The sequence below is a fragment of the Notothenia rossii genome (assembly GCF_949606895.1).
Source record: "Notothenia rossii genome assembly, chromosome: 11".
NCBI lineage: Eukaryota > Metazoa > Chordata > Actinopteri > Perciformes > Nototheniidae > Notothenia > Notothenia rossii.
Genome location: NC_136910.1, coordinates 32,878,874 through 32,903,651, shown reverse-complemented (window position 1 = coordinate 32,903,651; position 24,778 = coordinate 32,878,874). Strand labels below are relative to the sequence as shown.

General features: G+C 40.9%; 2 protein-coding genes across 4 annotated transcripts in view; one reads left to right on the top strand and one right to left on the bottom strand.

Moving 5' to 3' along the window:
• Window positions 1–2,685: 2,685 nt before the first annotated feature.
• On the bottom strand, window positions 2,686–6,536 carry LOC307025531 (uncharacterized protein). The gene is made up of 2 exons (XM_079660257.1): window positions 5,403–6,536; window positions 2,686–5,134 (listed from the first exon to the last, which is right to left on the bottom strand). The coding sequence occupies exon 2, from the start codon at window positions 4,953–4,955 to the stop codon at window positions 4,488–4,490; it is 468 nt and encodes a 155-aa protein (XP_079516383.1). The 5' UTR covers window positions 4,956–5,134; window positions 5,403–6,536; the 3' UTR covers window positions 2,686–4,487.
• Window positions 6,537–19,692: 13,156 nt separating this feature from the next.
• The window catches only part of sh3glb2b (SH3-domain GRB2-like endophilin B2b), a 94,994-nt gene continuing 89,908 nt past the window's right edge, over window positions 19,693–24,778 (top strand). Inside the window, exon 1 of one of the 3 annotated variants that reach the window (XM_079660644.1) lies at window positions 19,693–19,918. In XM_079660644.1, the coding sequence (XP_079516770.1) occupies window positions 19,856–19,918 (63 nt within the window). In that variant the 5' untranslated portion in view covers window positions 19,693–19,855. The remainder of the gene's footprint in view (window positions 19,919–24,778) is intronic. The other 2 variants (XM_079660645.1, XM_079660643.1) reach the window with 2 other exon arrangements.

The following is a 24,778-nucleotide window of genomic DNA, read 5'->3' as shown; positions in this document are numbered from 1 at the left end:
CCACTTTTGATTTAGAGTAGTTTTTGGTCTGTCCTTCTCATGAGCAGTTAGTTCAGTGTCGTAGAGACGACTTGTATGAGAGCGCAACATTTCGGTCTCCCAGTGGCAAAACAATTGTTAAAAAAAGAGTTAAAGGCTCTGGTGGTGGATGAGTTGGTGGAAAGGGGTTTTCTGGTGCTGCCTGCACAAGCTGAGCTCACTGTGCCAAATGTCCGTGCTAAAGGACAGGGTAGTGACAGCGAGGGGAGCGAGCAGTGTAAAGCACCGTCTGCGCCGCCTCGCTATAGTCCACCGTCTCCTGGTAATCCTGATCCCCGGGAAGGGAATAAACTTAAAGCTCACCTCGCCCGACTTCAGTTGGAAGCTAAAGACAGGCAACTTCAGTCGGAAGCTAAAGACAGGCAACTTCAGTCGGAAGCTAAAGACAGGCAACTTCAGTTAGAGGCAAAAGACAAGGAGCAAGACAGGCAGTATCAGTTTCAGTTGGAGGTAAAGAAAATCGAAGCCGATAAGGAAGTCCGGGTGCGGCAGATGGAGCTAGACTCCCAACTGCGCGCATCCGGTGCTTTTGACTCTGCCGGAAGAAACTTGCCATCTCCACCTCCTCCACCTGCCTTTGACGTGAGTAACAACATTTCGCTAGTGCCAACATTCTGTGAGACTGAGGTGGATGCCTATTTTGGTGCCTTCGAGCGCATTGCTACAGCATTGCAGTGGCCGGTTGAAGTTTGGGCTCTGATGGTAACGTGCAAATTACATGGGAAAGCTCAGGAAGCAGTTGCGGCTCTCACGTTAGAGGACAGCCTGCAGTATGACTCAGTAAAGGTTGCCATCCTCAGAGTGTACGAATTAGTTCCTGAAGCTTACCGGCAAAAGTTTAGACACTATAGGAAGAGTCCTGATCAAACGCACGTAGAGTTCGCTAGGAAAAAGGGAATGTGTTTTGCTAAGTGGATTGCTTCATGTAATGCTACCGATTATTCTTCTCTGAGAGAATTGATCATGTTGGAGGAGTTTAAGAAGTGTTTGCCTAATCGCATTGCTGAGTACGTGAACAAACAAAGGGTAAACTCTCTCTCTGCTGCCGCTGTGTTAGCTGATGAGTATGTGCTGACGCATAAAACTGTGTTTTCCCCTGTCTCTACGGAGAGATCCCGCCGTGTGTCAGCCGCACCATTTACTCAGCCAGCAAATGTGTATAACGTGAGCAGAGAAGAGAGTGTTTTTACTGTCATAACCCTGGACATGTCATTGCCAACTGTGCAGCTCTGAAACGTAAGGAACAGCGGCAGAAAATATCCCCGCCTAAAGGCATTGGCCTGGCTACACACGCACAGGCAAGTAAACGTGACCCTGATGTTTCATTGTCTGATCCTGTGATTGTACCGGTGTCTTCAGATAAAGCAGTGTCTGAGGAGAAGCCAGAAATTGTGGCTCCCCCTCGTGGGGATGTCATGAGACCAGCACAACACGCCGGCTCAGACAAGCCTCTAGACTTCTCGACACTCCCGGTAACCCGAGAGCGTCAGCTCGTGTATTGATTCTTAGTGTTAGTGTTGGCTCTACAACATGTTAAGATTGATGTTGGACCCAGCCTTTGGCCAATTGTGATGTTTACATGTTACGATCCATTCATATTCTGCCCCAGCGTGTCCAAGCACAAGCAGCGTCTCATGCAATGGGCTCTGATTATGCGACACTACGATATTAGACACCCGTCATTAAAGGGCGCAGAGAATGTGTTGGCCGATGCTCTGTCCAGGTTGAGTTTGTGATGTTAGTGTGTCAGATTGAGTTTGTGATGAATGTGTGTTATTAGGAATTTCGTTAGTGTGCTTAGGTTCACAAAACCTGTGGGTTTGTGTCTTAAGGGGGGGAGTGTTACAGCTGCTGCCTTCCTGGTCGTCTGAGTGTTTCCAGCTGTGTGTGTTCTATGTAAATGAGCTGTGCGGTTGCCCTCCCGGCATTGACTGCCATCTCCTGGTCCGCCACTGAAGATTGCGATTGGAGCACGCCGGGCCCGACGCACTCCAATCACAGCACAGCCGGCGCACACCTACTGGAGATTTATTACAAAGCTTGGGGACAATCATCATTCTGGAGGCTCTGTATGTGGACAGATGCCTCTCGCTACTTGCTCTTTGTTCTGTGGGTAAACTGGTTTGATTAGTAGTGTCTGGAGTAGCTTAGTTAGTGTTTAGAGTAGCTTAGGATTCTGTGACGGTTGCCTGTAGTTTAGTTGTGTTTTTGTATAGATTATTTGTGTTAGTTGTACCACTTTTAAAGTGAGGTTTTGTTCTTTATTTAGTATATTAGTATTTATTTTCCCTGTATGTCTTTGGACTGACTTTTGAGAGTCCTCCCTTAGTTTGGTTGCCGATTTAAACTTGCGCCCTTTTGGCCTCTTTTGTTTGTTATTCAAACTGGTGTTTTTGGCCCTTTTTGTTTGTTCCAGGCTACATTCCTGCCATTTTGTTTGACCAGCTGTTTAAAATAAACACTTGTAATTATTACCAATTACATACTGGTGTGTGTTGCATTCCTCTTCCCCTAGTTGGGATGTCACACACACACACACACAGAGTTCGTATTTAGTCTCCTGATTTTAAATGCCCTAGTATGGTTTTGTCACCATTTCCATAGCCCCACCAAAAATATTTTCCACCAGCCGCCACTGTAGCACACCTATTGGATGGGAAATTGCCATGAGGAGATAAGGTGTGGTCTTTGTTCCCAACTGAAGTTATGGAACTTTATTATTTGTGAGTTTAACAAAGTATGACAAATGGCATCAGTAACAGATGTGATATGAATTTCCATAAAGTTGTCTCACATTCTTGGACATATTTTATATACAGTATGTAATGAGTATAACATGTCCAGTAAGTATAAAGTGTTTCCTAATACTGTGTATTCAACCACTATGGAATATGTATGTGGGCAGACACAACTGAGTTGTTTTGTGTGTGAAGTAACCTCAAGTCACTCCGCAGGCACATTTTGATGCAGACCAGTTTGACAAGACAAAAAAGGGCAAGACTAGGCTGAGAGTAGGGCTGCACGGTTTTGAAAACAACTGACATTGCGGGTTTTTTTCCCCTGCGGTATATATTGCGTTTTTTTTGTGACCAACTTTTTATTATTTATTTTTTTTGCCCTCACAAAAGGGATTTATACAGATACAAATTATATAGACAATACAAAAAGAGAAAAATATAGGAAATCCCTTTCCCATGCCACCCCGTCCCTCCCTCTTCCCACCCATCTTGCCATTTCACAGAAAATCCTACCTGATGTTTTTTAGCAATCGTCTGAGTTAATCTATATATTATTTATATTATAGATATATATATATATATACAATTTATCCACATAAGATACATTCATACCTTCTTTTTTTTATATTGCGTTTTTTTAACTATATTTAACCAGATGAAGGATTTTAGTCACGGACGTCTGGATCTTAACTGGTTGACTCATCATACCTTAAGTCATGATCTAACATGTCATGATAATGCAGGTTGCTTACCCTCAAATAAGGGGGTTCATCTGTGAATGAAGAAGAGTGGTGTCTAGAAGGGATCCAAGAGATTAAACGTATTACATTAAACTATAGGAAGCTTAATTTTCACATTAGGGAATTAACATACGTGACAAAATAGGTAATTTAACTTTTTATTCCACAATTAAAACCTTTTTTGTGCAAATAGCAGCACAGTAGTGGACATCTTTTAAACAACATTATACAAATAAAATTAAGAACAGCTATACACCAGCTCCCTGAGTGGTTTACAAAATTACAACTTAAAATAAATATTTGTCATAAAACAAATAACTTTAACTACTACATAACAATATCAACTTGTGAACCATTGTGTTTCACAAACCTTTTTTTAAATCAAAATGTCTTAGAAACAGTCAGTGCAAAGTAAAACTAAGTGTTCTTGGTCATCATGGCTAGCCTAAACAAATAAAGATCTGCTTTCTTTCTGAACAGAGCACCTAGCAGTTAAATCAATCTGAAAATTTCTTTTTCACAATTTCAACTGTTGCATAATGTAGTCAAATATAATAATTTGACTTTTTAAGCATCTGTATGCATTGCTCAATCAGGCTTAGAGGTTTTTGGCCAAGAATACTAGTCTATCCACTAATGCAGGCTTGAGACAAGAACGTTGGCAAGTGACAATGTTGCCACTTGTGCTGAAAAGCCTCTCTGAGGGGGCACTTGTAGCAGGTATGCATAGGTACTTGCGGGCAAGCTTGGCGAGTTGTGGAAAGACTGCTTTGTGCGTTTTCCACCATGCAAGTGGATCTTCCTCTTTGTCTATTGAAGGTGTTAGCAGGTAGCTGTTTAACTCTGCTTCCACAGCATCCTTTAGGTACTGAGACGAATCAGCCTTTGCTGCAGCTTCGCTCTGTTTAAAGAAACTTCCCAAAGACCTCTTGCCTTTCTTTGGGACGTGCCAGCCACTTCACACTCCACTTCAGTGCTGCAGCTTGCAGCTGCAGTCTCCTGTCATGATTGTCGTCATCATCTCCGATGTCACTCTGGCCTTGACTTGGGGCTTGCTGTCTGCAGTGATGAAGTCCATCTTGAACCGGGGGTCCCAACAAGATGCCATATCTAGCAGCTTCTGAGTATCTTCATCTTCATATTTCTCGTTCAGGTAGTCCCTCATCTCTTTCTTCAACTTCTTGCTCAGGTCTGTGTCTTCTTCTCGCATTAGCAGCATTGACGAGTTGAACAGGTGAAGAACTGGCTTCACATAGACACTAACGTAGTCTTCCCCTGAAAGTGCGTCTGTGAACTCCAGCGATGGGCCCAGGGACTTGCTGACAGATTCCAGGACATCTATATCTTGCCAGTTTGGAATTAGATGCCGCAGCTTCTTGTCCACAGACAGGACCTGACTTAAAGCTTTCTGCTGCTCCAGTATCCTGCTGATCATCATCTGCCTGGAGCCCCATCTTGTTTGGCATTCTGATATGAGGGAATGTGATGGCAGATTGAGTTCCTTCTGGGCTTTTTCAAGAACACTTCTGGCCTTCCAGCTGTGAGAGAAGTGACCCACCAGCTTCTTGCACACACTTGCAGTATGGTTGATGCGGCCATCCTTTTTCACTGCATTTTCTAAGGGGGAATAAATAAATAAAAAGTAAAGATTAATCTGTGTGTGTGGTTTGAAATTAGCTGCCTTCAACAATGAATTGCTTATAAAACGTAACATTTATGAAACTGATTAATTAAGAAAACTGTTGCATTTCAGGACAGGATGTTAAGCACTCCTGAAAAAGATAGCATTACTCTGTTACACTTCCCTGAATAAAGGTTATTTAAAAAAAGAAACACACGATACAGACACAGCTTAGTAAATAAAGCGTTGGCGGGGGTAGCTTACCAACTGCAAGATGAAGTCTGTGGCCAAGCACTGCAGCCTGGTCCACTTGTTCAGGGAGGCAGCCTTCACCATATTTGAAGCATTGTCTGTTGTTATACAGACTTGACGTGTCTCATCCAGGCCCCAAGCAGCCACCGCTTCTTTCCGCCCCGCTGCGATGTTCTCACTTGTGTGATTTTCTGGGAAAAATGCAGTTTGCAAACAGCGACTTTTCAGTTCGAAGTCCTCATCAATAAAGTGCACCGTCAGGCTTATGTACGGCTCCGTTGTCCGGGTGGACCACAAGTCCGTTGTAACAGCATAGTATTCCACTTTTGACAGCTCTTTTTCAACTTTTGCCCTGCATTTCTTGTAAAGGTCGGGAATGGCGACTTGAGAAAAATAGGTGCGTGACGGTATAACGTACCGCTTATCAAGTGAGCGGATCATTTTCTTAAAACCCTCTTTGGTAGCGGTGTAAATTGGTACTATGTCTTTTGCCAGGTGAAATGTTATGGCATCTGTGATGTCTTTATGCCGTTTTGAATCTCTCTCGTATGGTGTAACACCGGCAAAGGCATCTGAAATAGTTTTTTGCTTTCGCTGTGGGAGGCATTCAGATCTGACTCTGCACTCGTCATACAGAGATTTGTGGTGTCTATTCAAATGGACAAGTAAATTCGACGTGTTGCCTCGGGCTGCCGAAACAACTGCATGGCACTGTCTACAAAGTACCTTTGTTTGGTCAACATCAAGCTTTTTGTAACCAAAATAATCCCAGATGGCAGATGTTGCTTTTCTTTTTCAAATTAAATCTTCATTCTCGTCCTCCTGTGCCGAGCTCATTTTTTACCGTGTTTTTGATCGTCTGCAAACTAGCGGGGCGGGGCCTGCTGTGATGCAGAGCCTGCATGTCACTCACTCAAGGACCCCTGACATGAGAGCCGCGCAAGTTTTCCTTTTGTAGCAAGCAGCAAAATAATTGTAACATGACGTGTTTGAGTTAATGTACCTACTTAATATCGCAGGTCCTAAACATTATTATTTTTTTAAATATATATTTTTTTACATTATAAAAAATTGATAAAACCGCACGTCCCTGCGGTGTGAAAACCGCGCATGGGCATATCGCGGTTATCGCCATGACACGGTATATCGTTCAGCCCTAGCTGAGAGCAGAGGCTATACCCACCATCTTTGTGCATCGCCCTGTGGTCAAAAAGAGAAGGGCCCCTGCACCACAATTCACCCCGGGACCTGTATCTACAAAGCCCATAGCTCATGATCACAGCTATAGTGTGAAAGGTGACACAGGTATAAGTATGAACTCTTAGTAACAAAAGTAATATTTCTTATTTTTAAGTGGTATAATATTTTAAATGTTCGAAAATGTACAGTGCCATGTCTTCTACTTACATTAGTCTCAAAGATTGAGGGAAGAAGGGATGAGGAGACTGAGAGAAAGGAAAGTGAGGGTGAAGAAAGAGAGGACATGGCTAGTGAGGAGAGACAGGGAGGGCGGACACCACCCACTCAGCCAGCAGCCAGTCAGCATACGAGGGAACCAGCAGCCAGTCAACATACGAGGGAACCAGCAGCCAGTCAGCATACAAGGGAACCAGCAGCCAGTCAGCATACGAAGGAACCAGCAGCCAGTCAAACAGATCTATTAAAAAAATTAAAGAGAAACTTAAAGAGCCAAGAAGGAATCACCAAAAAAGCAAAGGCTGCACTAAGAAAAAGCAGGAAGGAAAATGCAGCTCTCAAGAAAACAATGAAAATTAGGGACAAGAAATATAAGAAAACGTTTTCAAAAGACCAATTTAAGGCATTAGGCAGACTCACCACAGAAGGGGATGAAATGGAGCAATGAGACAATTAATAAGGCTTTAAACATTCACTTTGCGTGTGGACCAACGGGTTACAAAACTCTGCAGGAATTGCAGATTCCCCTTCCAGGAATAAGGACACTGCAAAGAAGGATGCAATGTGTTAAGTTTGAGTCTGGCGTGTTGACAGAGGTCTTTGATTTCCTAGAATTGAAGGCAGATAGATTGACAGACCTTGAAAGGGAGTGTGTGTTAAACTTGGATGAAATGGCAATCACACCAAGTGTGGAGTTGGACATGATTACAGGCAAACTGTACGGTGATGTGACTTTACCAGTTCACACTGGAGTGGCAACACATGCTTGTGTGTTTATGTTGGCTGGAAACACAACACGGTGGAAGCAAGTAGTGGCATATCATTACACTGGCAATTCTACCAATGGAGCAGAGTACAGGCCAATCATTATTGATATAATACAGAGGGCAGCATCCATAGGGCTACATGTGATTGATGTCACCACCGACATGGGTAGCCCTAACCGAGCCATGTGGAAATCCTTTGGGGTGGACCAAAATAAAACATCGGTGCCACATCCTCTGTCCTACCTGACGACAGCGTGGTTCCTGGAGCAAGTTGATCGTTGGTTTGATCTCATGTCATCCCGCCATCCAATTACAGCCCTGAGCAGGCTCAAGATGGAGGAGTACCAAAAGGCCATCACCGTCCTCCAGAACATCGTCCATCTGTTTCGTGGGATAAAGATAGGTCAAAAGGGAGGTTGGAAGCCTGTTCAAACAGGGGTGATAATGGCAACAACATCAATTTTGGCCATACAAGAGGAGATGCTTACACAAGGACACAGATTTGTGTTAACGTCAAGGTTCACACAAGACTGCCTTGAAAATACATTCAGCTGTGTGAGGTCTAAAAATCCTGTCCCAACTCCAGTGGAATTCGATCATGCACTGAGAATCATACAGTGTGCGAAAAAGTACACGTCCCATCGTCCGGGACGTGTTATTTACAATATCGGACAAGTAGATCTTTCAATTAACTTGTCCGGTGGACAAGTGGCGTTTTTCGCCCTGATTTATTGTCAAATGATTGATAAATTCAGTTTACAAAAGGCAGAACTCATTCGCAAATTGTACGTGTCCGCCATTGTTAGTTTGGAAATGTTAGTTTTGGTTCTGCTTGTCGATTCCTAAGGAAATGCATCTCGCCGCTTTATGTAGATGGGGGCGGGGCGGGGCGGGACGGGAAGTGTAGCACGGTGGCAGGGTTGGGAAGCAAAACTCGGTTCCGAGTAGGAACAAGAAATAACAATTGTCCGGTTCCGGGATTGATAAGAGTTGTGAGGACAGAAGGCGAGGCCGAGCCCCGTGGACCGCAGCTCTCTCTCTCTTTCTACGCACAGCGGATCCGCTGCCCGTTTAACAGCCTCATCTTTGTCAAACTTGGGGGATGTCAGTATTGTTTATGAAGCAGGGTATAGAAAGTACATTATTGAAATGAAAATACTATTTATTTACTTTTACAAACAGTGAGCAGCTGGGCAGCTGCAGCATGTGTATTGCAGGACATGTGTAAGCGTCTTTGAGTTTTAGAAAAGCGCTAGCCCTATAGGCTATAAATATAATGTATTATTATTATTATTATTATTAGGCCTATGTTTTGGACATGTGTGGTTGGACCCTGTCTCACAAGCAGGTTGCAGCATGTGTGTTGCAGGACATGTGTTGGACACACAGACTGTGTGGTTGGACTCTGTCTCACAGGCAGGTTGCAGTGTAACATCAGAGGAGACTGGGCCAATTGTACATTCTCAAACTGCACCACTTAGAACTAACTAAACAATTCAGAGATTATTTTTATATAATTGTATTCAATAGCCGTAAGAAATTAAACAGTATGAAGTCATTTGTAAATAGGAATACAGATTTGACTTAATGTTTTCATAAATATATTTTTCTCCCAGTTTGTCATGGGACTTATTTTTACCCTCTCAAAGAGCCGGAATCGAGAACCGAAAATAACTGGAATCAAAATGCAGAACCGGAATCGTTAAAATCCAAACGATACCCAACTCTATGTGTGATGCAGTCAAAATCTTACCGCTCACTTACATTAGCAGTGTCGTAAAAACCGTGGGTCAATGTAAAATACGATGGCGAAGAAGAAGATTCCAGTGGCCCCAATTTGTGTCCATTCTGGACAAGTGAAAAATGTATTCGGACAAGTAAATTGCCAAACTCACTTGTCCATGGACAAGTACTCTCTAAAAACTTTTTCTCACACTGATCATATCTTTGGGGCAGTTCCTCACCACCATCAGCTCTGGGAGCTATCAGGAAGACCACAGTAGCTTTTTGCAGACTTCCTGGACACAGGGGAGCCAAAAATCACTCCATCAGTCAGGGTGGAACAGCTGATGGCGGTGAACAGAGCAACCTGACCTCACAAAAACTGAGAAATGTATTCTCTTCCATCTTGCAGGCTACATCGTCCACAAAATCATCAAGTTTGCCAGCATCTGTGAAAAATGCTAAATTGCAACAGAGCACCATGATGAGAGTCCTTCTGGTGACAACAGCTTGTTAGTGGACTTAAAAAGACTTCAAGGCAGGTGCTCTTTGTCGTCCCTCCCAAGAAGCCTTTGACTTCATTCACCAGATTGAGGAAATATTTAGGACCAAGACTGTTTCCTCCCTCATGCAGCTCCCCAACGCAGTGGGTGTTGTTGGGGCAGAACCTCTGCTCCGCGCCGTTCCTATATGAGCGGTTTCTCAAAAGAAGGACAAATTCAAAGCAGCCAGGATAAGGGTTAAACAATAATCTGTTTTAATGGTAAAACATACAATACATCACCCAATCACCTAATCACGAAGCACTCTGCAACAGCAATTTCAAAATGCAGAATGCTCCGGGCCCAAGTTCTACCATCGCGTGAGACACGTCTCAGGAACGGCCAGTCAAAAAACAAGAGCGCCGATCTTCAAAATGATCACAACATTTATACACAGGTGGGGAGGAGTTGTATCGCTTGCTCCTCCCTAGCTATTTGTTATTGGCGAGTTCACTTCTGAGCGAGCTAGCCAGTGAGTTGGCAGTGTTCCATTGGTCGGTTTCACTTCTGGGCGGGACCCCAGGCAGTGAGTCAGCAGTTTGTTGATTCTATCTGTTGCTTCTGTGCGTGTGTTTGTGTTTGTGTGTGTGTGTTTCTGTCCCTCTCTGCCCTCTGGCAGTCCCCAATCAATGATTTGGAGTCATGACAGAGGACTCTTTGACAGGACACATACTCATTCCCCCTAAACATCTTCAACACACACACACATCCTATCATGTATCTTATCACACAACATTCACCTGTTTTTCTTTATGAAAGCCATACTTGTACATATCCAAACGCCATCGTCCCATGACGGCCACAGGATCAGTCAACCAACAGAAGTTAACTGTTCCCATGCCCTAAGGTCTTCCCTGACCTTCTTCTCACCTAAAAGTCAGCTATCTGGAATGAATACATTTAAAAATGAGAACAAAGGACTATGGTCTCGTTTAACTGTGTGACTCAATTCTCAAGGCCTGCAGGATGTGCATCATTAACTAACAATAATTTAACTGCATTATATCTAAGGAAAATGTCTCTGGGAATTCGCCTGTTAATTGCAAGGACTATTGATAATTAACAGAGACTCAAGGGGCCTCTTCTTGGTATCTGCAAGGCAGAAGTCACTCAAGGCAGAAATCACAAGTTTAACACACATTCTATATAAGGTGACATTTAAATGAATATACCAGAATTACACCTTATTGAACTTTCCTTCCATAACATGTTACTTTAATCCTTCAAATAATTCAAATAATCCTTAATTTCCCCCTTTTGATCTTATATAAAAAAGATCAACATACGTAAGACATTTGAAGCATAACTAGTAGTTATGACAGTAGTTATTAACTACTGTCATTCTTTTCTACTGTGTCTGTCCCCCTACATTAAACCTTTGGGAACAGAACACAACTTTTCATGTCAGTGAAGGAACTATTAGAGGGCGAACCTGAGTCCCCGAAAGCAGTGTTCTTGTGAGGTGAACCATCAGCCCCCCCCCCCCTCAAAGGAATACGCCAACTAGGGTAAAACAAAAACTGTCCAGTATCAAAGACCCATCTCACTCCAGGGTGATAGCAGGACACCCCCTCTAGTCACTCAGAAAAAAATCAGGACATTCTGATGTACAGTTTCAAAATAAAAGACCTTTGAAGTCTCATATCAGCTATCGTCCCTGTTTTTAGATGAGAATAAAACAAAAACTGTCCAGTATCAAATACTCATCTCACTCCAGGGTGATAGCAGGACACCCCATCTAGTCACTCAGAAAAAATCAGGACATTCTAATGTACTGTTTCAAAATAAAATACCTTTGAAGTCTCATATATGAGCTATCATCCCTGTTTTTAGATGGGAGGGATTATAGCCAATATATCAGATTGTCCTGATTTTTGCTGAGTGACTACATGGGGTGTCCTGCTACGGTGAAATTAGTCTTTGATACTGGAGAGATTTCGTTTTATTCTTATCTAAACACAGAGGGATGATAGCTGATATATGAGACTTCAAAGGTCTTTTATTTTGAAACTGTACATCAGAATGTCCTGATCTTTTCTGAGTGACTAGATGGGGTGTCCTGCTATCACCCTGAAGTGAGATGAGTCTTTGATACTGGACAGTTTTTGTTTTATTCTCATCTAAAAACAGGGATGATAGCTGATATATGAAACTTCAAAGGTCTTTTATTTTGAAACTCTAAATCAGAATGTCCTGATTTTTTCTGAGTGACTAGATGGGGTGTCCTGCTATCACCCTGGAGTGGGATGAGTATTTGATACTGGACAGTTTTTGTTTTATTCTCATCTAAAAACAGGGATGATAGCTCATATATGAGACTTCAAAGGTCTTTTATTTTGAAACTGTACATCAGAATGTCCTGATTTTTTCTGAGTGACTAGATGGGGTGTCCTGCTATCACCCTGGAGTGAGATGAGTATTTGATACTGGACAGTTTTTGTTTTATTCTCATCTAAAAACAGGGATGATAGCTCATATATGAGACTTCAAAGGTCTTTTATTTTGAAACTGTACATCAGAATGTCCTGATTTTTTCTGAGGGACTAGATGGGGTGTCCCGCTATCACCCTGGAGTGAGATGAGTGTTTGATACTGGATAGTTTTTGTTTTATTCTCATCTAAAAACAGGGATGATAGCTCATACAATAGAGATTTCAAAGGTCTTTTATTTTGAAACTCTACATCAGAATGTCCTGATTTTTTCTGAGTGACTAGATGGGGTGTCCTGCTATCACCCTGGAGTGGGATGAGTCTTTGACACTGGACAGTTTTTGTTTTATTCTCATCTAAAAACAGGGATGATAGCTGATATATGAAACTTCAAAGGTCTTTTATTTTGAAACTCTAAATCAGAATGTCCTGATTTTTTTCTGATTGACTAGATGGGGTGTCCTGCTATCACCCTGGAGTGAGATGAGTATTTGATACTGGACAGTTTTTGTTTTATTCTCATCTAAAAACAGGGATGATAGCTCATATATGAGACTTCAAAGGTCTTTTATTTTGAAACTGTACATCAGAATGTCCTGATTTTTTCTGAGTGACTAGATGGGGTGTCCTGCTATCACCCTGGAGTGAGATGAGTATTTGATACTGGACAGTTTTTGTTTTATTCTCATCTAAAAACAGGGATGATAGCTCATATATAAGACTTCAAAGGTCTTTTATTTTGAAACTGTACATCAGAATGTCCTGATTTTTTCTGAGTGACTAGATGGGGTGTCCTGCTATCACCCTGGAGTGAGATGAGTATTTGATACTGGACAGTTTTTGTTTTATTCTCATCTAAAAACAGGGATGATAGCTCATATATGAGACTTCAAAGGTCTTTTATTTTGAAACTGTACATCAGAATGTCCTGATTTTTTCTGAGGGACTAGATGGGGTGTCCCGCTATCACCCTGGAGTGAGATGAGTGTTTGATACTGGATAGTTTTTGTTTTATTCTCATCTAAAAACAGGGATGATAGCTCATACAATAGAGATTTCAAAGGTCTTTTATTTTGAAACTCTACATCAGAATGTCCTGATTTTTTCTGAGTGACTAGATGGGGTGTCCTGCTATCACCCTGGAGTGGGATGAGTCTTTGACACTGGACAGTTTTTGTTTTATTCTCATCTAAAAACAGGGATGATAGCTGATATATGAAACTTCAAAGGTCTTTTATTTTGAAACTCTAAATCAGAATGTCCTGATTTTTTTCTGAGTGACTAGATGGGGTGTCCTGCTATCACCCTGGAGTGAGATGAGTATTTGATACTGGACAGTTTTTGTTTTATTCTCATCTAAAAACAGGGATGATAGCTCATATATGAGACTTCAAAGGTCTTTTATTTTGAAACTGTACATCAGAATGTCCTGATTTTTTCTGAGGGACTAGATGGGGTGTCCCGCTATCACCCTGGAGTGAGATGAGTGTTTGATACTGGATAGTTTTTGTTTTATTCTCATCTAAAAACAGGGATGATAGCTCATACAATAGAGATTTCAAAGGTCTTTTATTTTGAAACTCTACATCAGAATGTCCTGATTTTTTCTGAGTGACTAGATGGGATGTCCTACTATCACCTTGAAGTGAAATGAGTCTTTGATACTGGACAGTTTTTGTTTTATTCTCATCTAAACACAGAGGGATGAATCTTTTTTCACTATACTGTAATGCATAGGATATTCGCGCACCGCAATATCACGTGCGGGCTGGCTTGACTAGGATTTCCCGAGTGGAGGCTGGCTTGACCGCAGTCTGAGCTGCAACATAATAAAGACAGGTAAAAATCAACATATTCACAAGGACACAATATGGCTCTGCTAAAAACACTCACTCTTACACGCACCAAAGTTATATTTATCTAATATTGAACTCCCTCCACCCCCGCATACAATCCCGTTTAGAATCCCCTCTTCTCTAATTCAACAATGTTGGACGAAATGACATTAAGAGAACGGAATTTACAATTAAAAGGCTGTTCAACGTGTGTTGCTAACTTGATCTGGTAGCTTAATCTGTTATCTGTAAACGTTCCCTAAATTTACTAATTTAGGGATAATCCACTGACATCCTTTAATACACATGTTAATTTGAATCAGATGTACTGATAATATCCGCAATATAAATCTTTAAACTTCTTCTTACCTTTAAAAGTCCTTCACGAATGGTCTATTATGCTGCAACTCTACAGCTCTGCTAGCCTTGGCGCTAACTTCCGGGGAACGATTGAGAGGCTCCACGATCCGCAATTGCTGTAAAAAAGTGGTCCATTGGAGTGAACGGAGATGACGTAACTCTCAGTCTATATGGCGCTGGACTGGCCGTTTCTCAATCGCGAGGATACTGGCCGTTTCTCAATCGCGAGGATACTGGCTTGGTAGTCGCATACTTCCGAGTCACTTCCTTCAGAAACGAAGCAAGTATACTTCCAAGCCACGGCTTCGGAGAACAAAGAAGAATGGAACAGGCTAACAAGTGTGCCACTCTCTCTAACGGTTTCAACATAAACTGTACCGAAAATAAATACCTCACGATGTCTATCTAATTATGAACTTGCTTTACTTTCATGGAACACATTTTTGGTCATAACAAATGTTGGAGATTGAGGATGTTTAAAACCAACCTCGTCTCCGCGTGTCGTTTGGTAAGCTGGGTAAATTCGTAAAAAGGAAGGGATTAAGAAACACCAGAATGCAAGTTAAACAATAATCTTGTTTTAATGACACAAAGTAATAATACAAATACAAAGGAAGTACTTCCTGCTCTTTCTCCTGTCTCACTCTCTGGTCAGCCTGAAGAAAAAGAGATCGAACCAAAGGAAAACACAGGCTTTCATACTAAAAACACAGGAGGAGGTGTGTGGATGTTTTCCCCCAGAGGTCATCTCATTGGGAGAGACCAACACATGGCCTGTCATGCCCAATCAGCGTGACACAGCAGAAGAAACCCAGAAACAAAAAGTCTCTTTCAGTTTGACGAAAACCAGATACTTTTTGTGTCTGGAACGAACCTGCTCTAAACAACAAGTTTCCTTATCTTATTTCACATCTTGCAGCCAGCACACACACATCCCCTTTATGGCTCTTTGTCCCTGTGTCCATCTTCCCCCCCCTCAGGTTACCACACACCAGTTAAAAGTATGTTTTAAGATATAGTTGTTATAATTGGCTAAATATACGTAATACATGTAAATGACTTTCATATCAATAATAACGAGGAACACATTACCTATGCTCTTAAGCAGTATTAGAGATGCTTTTCAAATAGTCAAACTTCACACAGGCCCAATATAGAGAACACACTCATTTGTCCTGCAGCCTTTCCAGCCATTTGAGCTATTGTTCACATCTTTACTTCAAATAAAAGGTTTCACATTGCATATTTCCAGCTTCCTTTACACATACTGTTATTATTAATACAAAGTAATTAACCACACACATCTATTTAAAACAAGTAGATTTCCCTGATAATTGACATGCTGAAAATCTTAAGAAGAATGTCCCCTCCCCCAGCTCTCTCGTCCCTGTCATAAAAGCTGCTTCCATTTCATATAGAGTAATAACACATGTTTAAGCTAATTTCTCCACAATGTTTGTAGCCATTTAGTACCCACACATGAAAGAATAAAAACAGAGGTATAGTTGAACAGTAATCACGCAGCACATATATTTACTGCAATGAAAACACACACATTTGCCCTAAGCATGTGTACTCTTCTTTTATGAGGGAAACATTCCAGTGTTTTGGAGCTATCCCCAAATAAGGATGTCCCCTGCTCACATCCCTCTCTGAACACAAAGACTTCACCCCAATATATTGGGGAGGGAAAATATACTTTGTCCCTTCAAATTTAACACACATGAATATATATAAGGTGACTTTAAAATGAATATACTAGATTGAACTTTCCTGCCATAACACGGTACTTTAATACTTCAAATAATTCAAATAATCCTTCACAAATGCAACAAAGTAACATATTTACCAACACATGTTCTACGCCACTACATACTTACATTTAAATGTGTGCTGTGCTGCGTCGGTTCAGCCATTCTCCGCAAGGGTTTTTGAAATTGGTCCGTGCGCAAAGCATTGTGGGGATTTGAAGGACGCAAAGTCTACCCATGTGCAGCCTCGAAATTACCCCCAAACCAAGGACGTGGCCTCGGTGGAATTCCAAGTATGCTGGAGATTGGAACAGTCCTTCGGCGGCACTCGATGACGCAGTATCCTTGAAATATTGGCTTGGAAGCCAGTTTCCTCGCGATTGAGAAACGACCACTGTATATATAAAGGGTTTGTCAAGCTAAGCACATGGTGTAGTCCCAAACGATAGCTGAGGATTCTGGGTAGGGTAGTGTATCCAAAAACTCCGAAAAAATATTTGTTACTCCGAATCGAAGGGGAAAAATACAAAAGCATTGTACACAATTCAAACCAATCAATGTTGTGTAATTAACAAGTATAATTTGTTTTTTTTTAGTTGATGAGTAGTGCAGATATCACTGTAAAATCAATCGACAGTAAGGAGAATACTTAGTTCCGGGTGTAAAATTCTCCGTTATCCAATGGGAATGGACGCTCGTAATACAATATAGGGGACATGATCATTATCTTTTAAATAACGTTAGCTAAAGGGAACAATCTATTTGACACAGCTGAAGCTCTGGCCTTCCTTAAAAACGAACTAATTTAATAAATATCATAGTTGCATTACACACAATGCACTGTTTGTTGAGAACAAAAATTCGTAACTAATGTAATTTTTACATTCTGACGAAAAATAAAAATTATTATGAATACAAATAAAATAAAAGAAGTCTCCCGTGAGTTACTACAACCTATAAAGTAGATTTTAAAAAGGTTTTATAGAATAAAAGCTCACTGTGGGACGTTGTAGAAATGCGTATGTGCACCACGACAAAGGAGCCTCATTCACTTTACATAGGGGTTGTTTGCATGGTGCCGACACGTAAATGTAACAAAGTTCGTGGCTCCACCACGCAATGTGGTGTTAAGGAGTCGTGGTGGAGTCACGCATTCTGGTGAGATCAGGTTGGTTAATTCCCAAAGACCCCTTCGGCGGGTATTTTTTTTTTCACAACACTGTCTCAGGGCATCTTAATATTTAAAAACCTATTAATGTGTTATACCAGATTAACGGGAAGAATCTCAGCTAAATGACGATACAAACCATTTTTACCAAAACAAAACACAAGTCTCATAAGAAGCATCTAAATGACCCCTGAGCGAAAAATGCTAATGCACTTTGGCACAGAACTCAAGATAAAAGATACCCTTATTACTTATCGTAGATGCACATACAATATATCCGATTAAAGCTGAGACTCCACAGATTATATAGGTATAGTATCATCACTGAGCGATCCGAACTCGCGACAGGGGAAGCAAGCACAGATATCACAACACCTACCTTTACGGAGCTTTTACGGGAGATCGTCTCACCGTAGCTGTCAATCTGATCAAAAGACTTGTTCAATGGCATTAAAATGAGAAAAAACGCGGCTGAATCTGTTAATCCATAGGTTAATAATGTGTCTGTCGCTTTGAAAAATTATTTATAATCCATAATTCAATTTTTATGTAAAAATCGGAGAAAAAAACTTAGCTGCCAATGGTAGCCAACAGAGTGTATGCACTTTCCGGTTTGGGCCACGCGTCACTCTCACTCCTTATTTGGTAACGTGTTTGTGTGTGTAGAACTTTCCCTCGATTCCATTGGCTCTAGCGGTTATAAAGAGATTTAATTCGTCAAAATCGACAAAGGGGGGCCAGAGATATGGAAAATCCACCCAAATGACCCCAGAAGTGTGGTTTTTTTTGCTAAATCTCTTTAAAAGGTCATATTTCACTTGTTTTCCATCAATCTTGATACAGGGTACTTATTATATTTTGTACTTTGGATTCCTAAAGCTTTTAGTCTACCTTACCATCATCCAAGAGTAGTTTTCACTATAAGTAAAACATATTTTTTGGACGGACACTATAATTTACAGTTTTTTACTATGTTCAATCTGAATTTTCTTTAACATAAAAAACATCTATATTGATTCTGACTTTTCTACATCCAACTCACAGGTTTATCATTACTTTGAGAAAAAAGATGATTAATTTTTCCCTTTTAAAATGGAAGATATGGTCATTTGTTCTGGGAATGTCATTTTCGAGCCTGAGACCTGAAAAACAGGCTCAGGGCTTAACAGGTTAATGGGAAACCCTAAATGTTTGAGCACCCTCTATGAAACGTCAAGCTACCCCACAGCACCCCCAAAAGAAATCTCTGGCACCGCCACTGAGCCTGCAACCCCGTTTTGAGGAAATGTGCAGTGCCAAACAGGCTCATTGCAGCCACTAATGTGAGACACACTTTTTTGCCAAATATCAGCATTTTCTTTCTTTTCAATTTTTTGCACAGATTGCAAAGTGGCAAAGTATTATAACTTATTGTTCTAGCAAAGGGATCCACAATTGTATCATGTTTTTTTTTTTTGAGCACACATACTTATGGAGCATTGTTTTATTACCACTGTTCTAGCAAAGGAATGCTCAGATTCATATTGATGTATTTTAATAAATGTTAACTTGGCCCATAACTTGACTATTTTTGTTGGGGGGGCCCCGACTTTTCTTTTTTCTCCAAAGGGGGGGCCTGACAGAAAAAGTTTGAGAACCACTGATCTAGGTTAACGGCTGACACAGAACAACGTAACAAATAAACAAATCTAAGCTTTTGTATTGGTTGTAATGTACATGGATACATTTGAATGGTGTGACAATGTCCTCTTTGATTGGATTAAAATGTACATATTATTCCTGTTATGTTCGCCTGCTTTATTTTACCTAATGCAATATGAGCCTCTGTCGCTGCCTGTAGCTAATGAGATTGTCTTATCATCTCCTCAATTTGCAAAAATAACAAAAATATACACAGCTAGATCAGATCGCGTTCTTTTTAGACGCGCCTTTAGAGTAGAGGGGAATTATTGAAACGGGATGTTCAGTGTTCTGCGCACACTCGCCGCTGCGAAAATGTGGGGCAGGGCTATAAAGTGGCCCCCCTGCTTCCGGCGCCCCTGGTGTAGCGGCCTTTAGCTGCAGATAGTTGGAGAGATCTGAGACATTTCTGGGACCAAAGAAACTGAGTTTAGCCTTCTTCAGAGTAACCACGGACATGGATAGGACATTGTATTCAGTTAGCAGGGTGTGCATCCGGAGTCCCAGTGAGGGTCAGTGCAGCCTGGTGAAGCCTGCACGGTTAGAGCATGGATGTATAATAAGAGATGTATTATGTATAATAAATTGGAGCACAGGACACGCTGCAGGAGCCGGGAGGATGTGACGTGCAGCGTGCGGTCTCTTTAAACGCAGGGCGGAGAGTAGATTTCCGATCGTCCGTGAAGAGGTTTAGCTTCAGTGCTGCGTCTGTCCTCATCCTCTCAGCTTATCCGGAGATCCTCTGCTGGAACACTCACTCCCTGCCTCCTGTATGCTCAGCTCAGCGCGACACCATGGATTTCAACGTGAAAAAACTGGCTTCTGGAGCGGGGGTCTTCTTCACCCGAGCAGTGCAGGTAACCCGCATCCTCTCCCGCAGACACCGAGCACCGAGCAGCCCCGGTTGTCTGACGGTACTCTGACCGTACTCCGTCACACTGGAGCTGCATCCCGCTGCACGGGATCTAGCTGCGGGCCATCCTGCGATTTATCCAACACTCACAAAGCAGAATGTGTCGTTTTAGAGAACAAATGCAGGAACTCAGGTTGACTTGTATGTGATTGCGATGAGCAGGGCAGCTGTAAGCCGATAAGGGTCTGCCCAGCCTCGATCCATTATTGATGGCTGTGATCGAGTGTGAGCATGTGACAGCAGCAGACTGGCCTCAGGTCAGCACAACAGGATGCTAAAATATCATCCACCGTATGAGGTGTTCTTCAAGCCTGTCTGCCCCAATAGCTACAACATACTTACACTTGATGCCTAACCCCTTTTAATAAGATGGCAATTTAATATGTTTTCTTCAATTACGACCTGCGCATGAGTCGAACCAAATATTCCTCTCCTCACAATTCATTTGGAATAATAGACATTAGGCCTTCACGTTAAACACCAACATGAACCTATTTGAGTGTATACTGTTTTTTATTCAATAGTTCCCCTCTGGTTCATTAGCCTGCCTCAGAGCAAAGAAACCTGGCAGACCTGTTCATCTTTAAATATCCCTTAAATTATTGAGTAATCCTGGTCAACAGTGTTGGAAGAAGTACTCAGATCCTTCACTTCAGTAAAAGTACAAATAATATGGTCTTAAAATACTCCACTGCACGTTAACATCCCGATTTCAAATGTTGACTTCAGTATAAGTATGACAGTATTGGCATGAAAATATACTTGAAGTACATAAAGTATTAATTCTACACAATGGGCCATTTCAGAATCATATGAGGTACAAAAGTATTAGTAACTCAGTTTCCTTGCACCTGCAGAATGGATATTTTCACCGTATCATATTGTTATGTTTATTAAATTATCCTGGTTTCATAGAAGTAACAGCATTTTGGTAGTTTGTCAATATGGGCCAATTTAGATGTGTGAAATATAACTGCATTATATCACATCAGCATATCATGTGTTTTAACATGTCAATAGTAACTGTGAGTGATAAATAAATGTAGTGGAGTAAAAGTCCAATATCTGCCTCTGAAATGTAGCAGAGCATTAAATGGAAATATTCAAGTAAAGTACAAACATGTCAAAATAGTACTTATGTACATTATCATTGTGGCCTATAAGACATCCTAAATAAATACATGCACCAATCTGAAACCAGAGTTGTGAAGTTATTAATTCGAAATAACTTTGATGACAGTTATTTAGTCTACTGCTGCAAGAGGTGTGTTTAATCAGTGAAATGTTGTAGAGCTGGGCTACACACAGCCACCATGTTTCTGAATGCAACCAGACCTCAACACACACTAACAAGTGTGTTAGATACTGTAGCTTCACTTCTGATCACACTCTGCAGTGTGTGATTAAGTGGATCCATGAAAGCCACAAATTCAGATTGCTTTTCCTGTTGGTTGTCCCAAGGCATTGTGGGAAACCCAGGAGAGTGCAGAGGAAGTGTGTGAGTCATTATTTAACATCCATAGTCATACTGAGGGAGCAACAACAACAGATATAGCTCTGCACAGTCGAACAGTTCTGCTTTCTGATGATATTTACTGTCTTTATCCATATCTATTCCTCCAGCCTGTAGCAAGACCCAGAGTAAAATTAGAGCATCTTTATTGTCATCGTACATGGGTATTTCTCTAACTGCAGTAATAGCAATAGGCTCAAATCAATGAAAGCAGAGGAAACAGCAATGACAATGCACTGCAATAATTACATTACATGTACCAATATTACAGGCTATAAACTTTTAATATACAAATTACAAAAGTTTAAATATAACCATGTTTATAAATAGATGCAAAAAATAACCATAAATGCTAAAAATAAAAAATCGAAATATATCCATAAATGTTCATAAATATTGGTAGTTAAAGTCTTTGAGCTGAGGGGTGGAGGTGTGGAGGTGTGTGTTCACAAACACATGATCAAACATCACCAAAATACATTTGACCATTTCCTATATCTTGCCCTTTGCCTTTTCTGTTGCCCCCTTGTGTTTTCCCAGGTAAAAATATACTATATTTCAATCATTTGACTCTTTTGTGACTAATCGTTTATTTGGCAGGGACAATGCACAGCAATGAACACTTAAAACATTCAAATGTGTTAAGCGTAACAGTGCCAGATTTAGCTTTGAGCTCATTTCCATCCGCAGTCCGTCACATAAAACATTTAAGAAAATTACATAGCAAAAACAAAATACATGATATGCAAAAAGTGCAAAAGAGCAAGAGCAGCATACACACACAACTATTTACCACATGGCAGTACAATGTAGCATAGCAAAAGATAAAAGAGCTACATAAAGTGCAAGAGGAGATACCCCTGTGTTAAAGTGCATCGAGCGGTGATTGCACGTCTGTTTGTTTCTTAACCATTCTTTGAGTTGACCTTTAAAACTATTGAGAGTGGGACAATCCCGTATCTCAGTTGGGAGGCTATTCCAGAGTGAGCTGCCTTTAATGGAGAGGACATTTTGTCCAAAAGTAGTCCGTCTACGGTGGACTTCAGTCTCTTCTGGTTTCTGACCTAGTGCAGCGTCCAGTGTGTTTTCTGTGGATGAATTCCCCTAAGTGGGGGGCGGGGGGGGGGGGGGGTTGGCAGTCCATGTAAACATTTATAAATAAAACACATACTTTTAAAAGACTTAAAATTGTCAAAACTCAAGAAATTGTTATTTTCAAGGATGGTACAGTGGTGGTATGAATTTGGCTTTCTGTCAAACACCTTGATAGCTCTCTTGTACAGCTGTTCTATGGGTTTCAGGTTTGTGGCACAAGCAAACGACCAGTTTGTAAAACAGTATTCAATGTGGGATATAATCATACAGTGGAGGTATTACTTTGCAGCATTGATATTTAAGAAAGGTCTGATTTGTTTAAAATGTTGCAAGTTGAATTTATTGGTATTGGATACTTTCTTAATATGTTTCTTAAAAGTCAAGTTCGAGTCCAGTATTACTCCAAGACAGTGTTGTAGTCAAGTCACCAATTCACGAGTCCAAGTCACTCTCAAGTCACCACTCTTCGAGTCCGAGTCCAAGTGCGAGTCACCAAGGGAGAGTCGTAGTCGAGTCCGAGTCACCCAAGGAGTGTCCGAGTCGAGTCCGAGTCATCATTGCCTGTGTTCGAGTCCAAGTTCGAGTCACCTAAGAAGAGTCCAAGTCAAGTCCGAGTCACAAGTCTTCATGTATTAATCTTGATCGCCCTCTCTCTCTTGATCGCCCTCTTGATCTTCCATGGAAATGCATCCGAGGGATGCGTTTCCATGGAAACGGCATATGATGACACCACATAATTGATGTAGAGCTGTTGAGGGCAGGACCATTAACCTTTATCTGAAGTCTGCTGCTCTGAACATGTCAGTTGGAGTGATGACATCATCGTGTTCCATGACACAGGTGTTTATATTTGAGCTAACGAGGTGTCCAGAGATCAAAGGTTTCCATTGTTCTGAATGAGAGATAAACATCTTACATGTGAACGTTTTGTTGAAGAACCGTAACAGATATCGGTGAAATTTCAAAGCGTGAAGCTTTTGGGTCAATAATGTGGCCTTTTTGGCAGATTAACTAAAGGTGTGCGGCTGCTGCTGTGAGGAAATATCAGCCTGAAATTACAATGGATGTTTTCCTACGTTTGTCATGAAAATTATGTCTCAGGAATGTAGGGTTTGGGAATTATGGCAGTTTTAAGAAAATATATGAAGGCAAATTTCAAGATTTCCTACACTCTAGCTGTGACATCACGCACTCTAGTTAATGTTAAGATCTGAAGAAGGCCTCTGTACCAAGGTCTGAACAATGTTTAATATCTCTAAAAGTAAGAATCAGATTTAAAAGTTGTGTTACACGAATAATGTCGGAAAGATGTGTAACATTTTAAAGTTGAAATGAGGTTTCTGAGTCAAAGTATAGAGCAGGGGTATTCAACTAAAATGCAACGAGGTCCAGTTAGAGAAAATGTCCCCATGCAAAGGTCCGGAACATCAAAGTGTCTAACTTGCTTCATGAATTAGTGTGATAAATATTGAAGTAGCCTGTAGCTTTATCAACGTCTGCATGTAATCAACAACTGACTGCCAATCAAATAAAGAAAGTACAATTCTAAACAACAATATTTATTGTCAATTAACATTGAACTATACAGATATACAGTAAAATACTGTGGATATGTGTAATGTTCCTCTCGGGCTGCATTTAAAAATAAGATAGAGAAAATAAATAAAATAGCTTTTGAAAATATGTGCATCTTAAAAGTGTTTTAATTTTAGATAAATAAAATAAAGTGTAGCAGCTGCTTGAGTTTCCCTTTTTCTTTGTTAACCGTTTTACATCATAACTTAACAGTTTCAGACGATTATAGAACAATATCAGTCTTTACACATCATAACAATTGAACAGTTTTAAAGTTTCTCTTTCTTTCCCTCTTATATTGCAGTCCCTCACTCACTTCTTTTTAATTCAGTGCGAGAATTGAGCTTGAGCTTGTCCTGCCAGGAGTTTAGATCTGGGCTGAAATGGTGTCAGGGACATTCACATACACATGCAGGTGCTCATTGGTTACAGTGATGCAAACACAGGTATGGTGAAAACAGAGAGAACTATTCGAAGCAGAAAAAAAACTGCGTAATATACCATCTGACAAAGGCCTGTGCTATAATGCTTCAATTAACTGGCTATTCTTTATAATATACTCAGATCAATAGGAGACAGAGATGTTAAGTTATAAATCAAGGGTTTTTATTATTATTTACA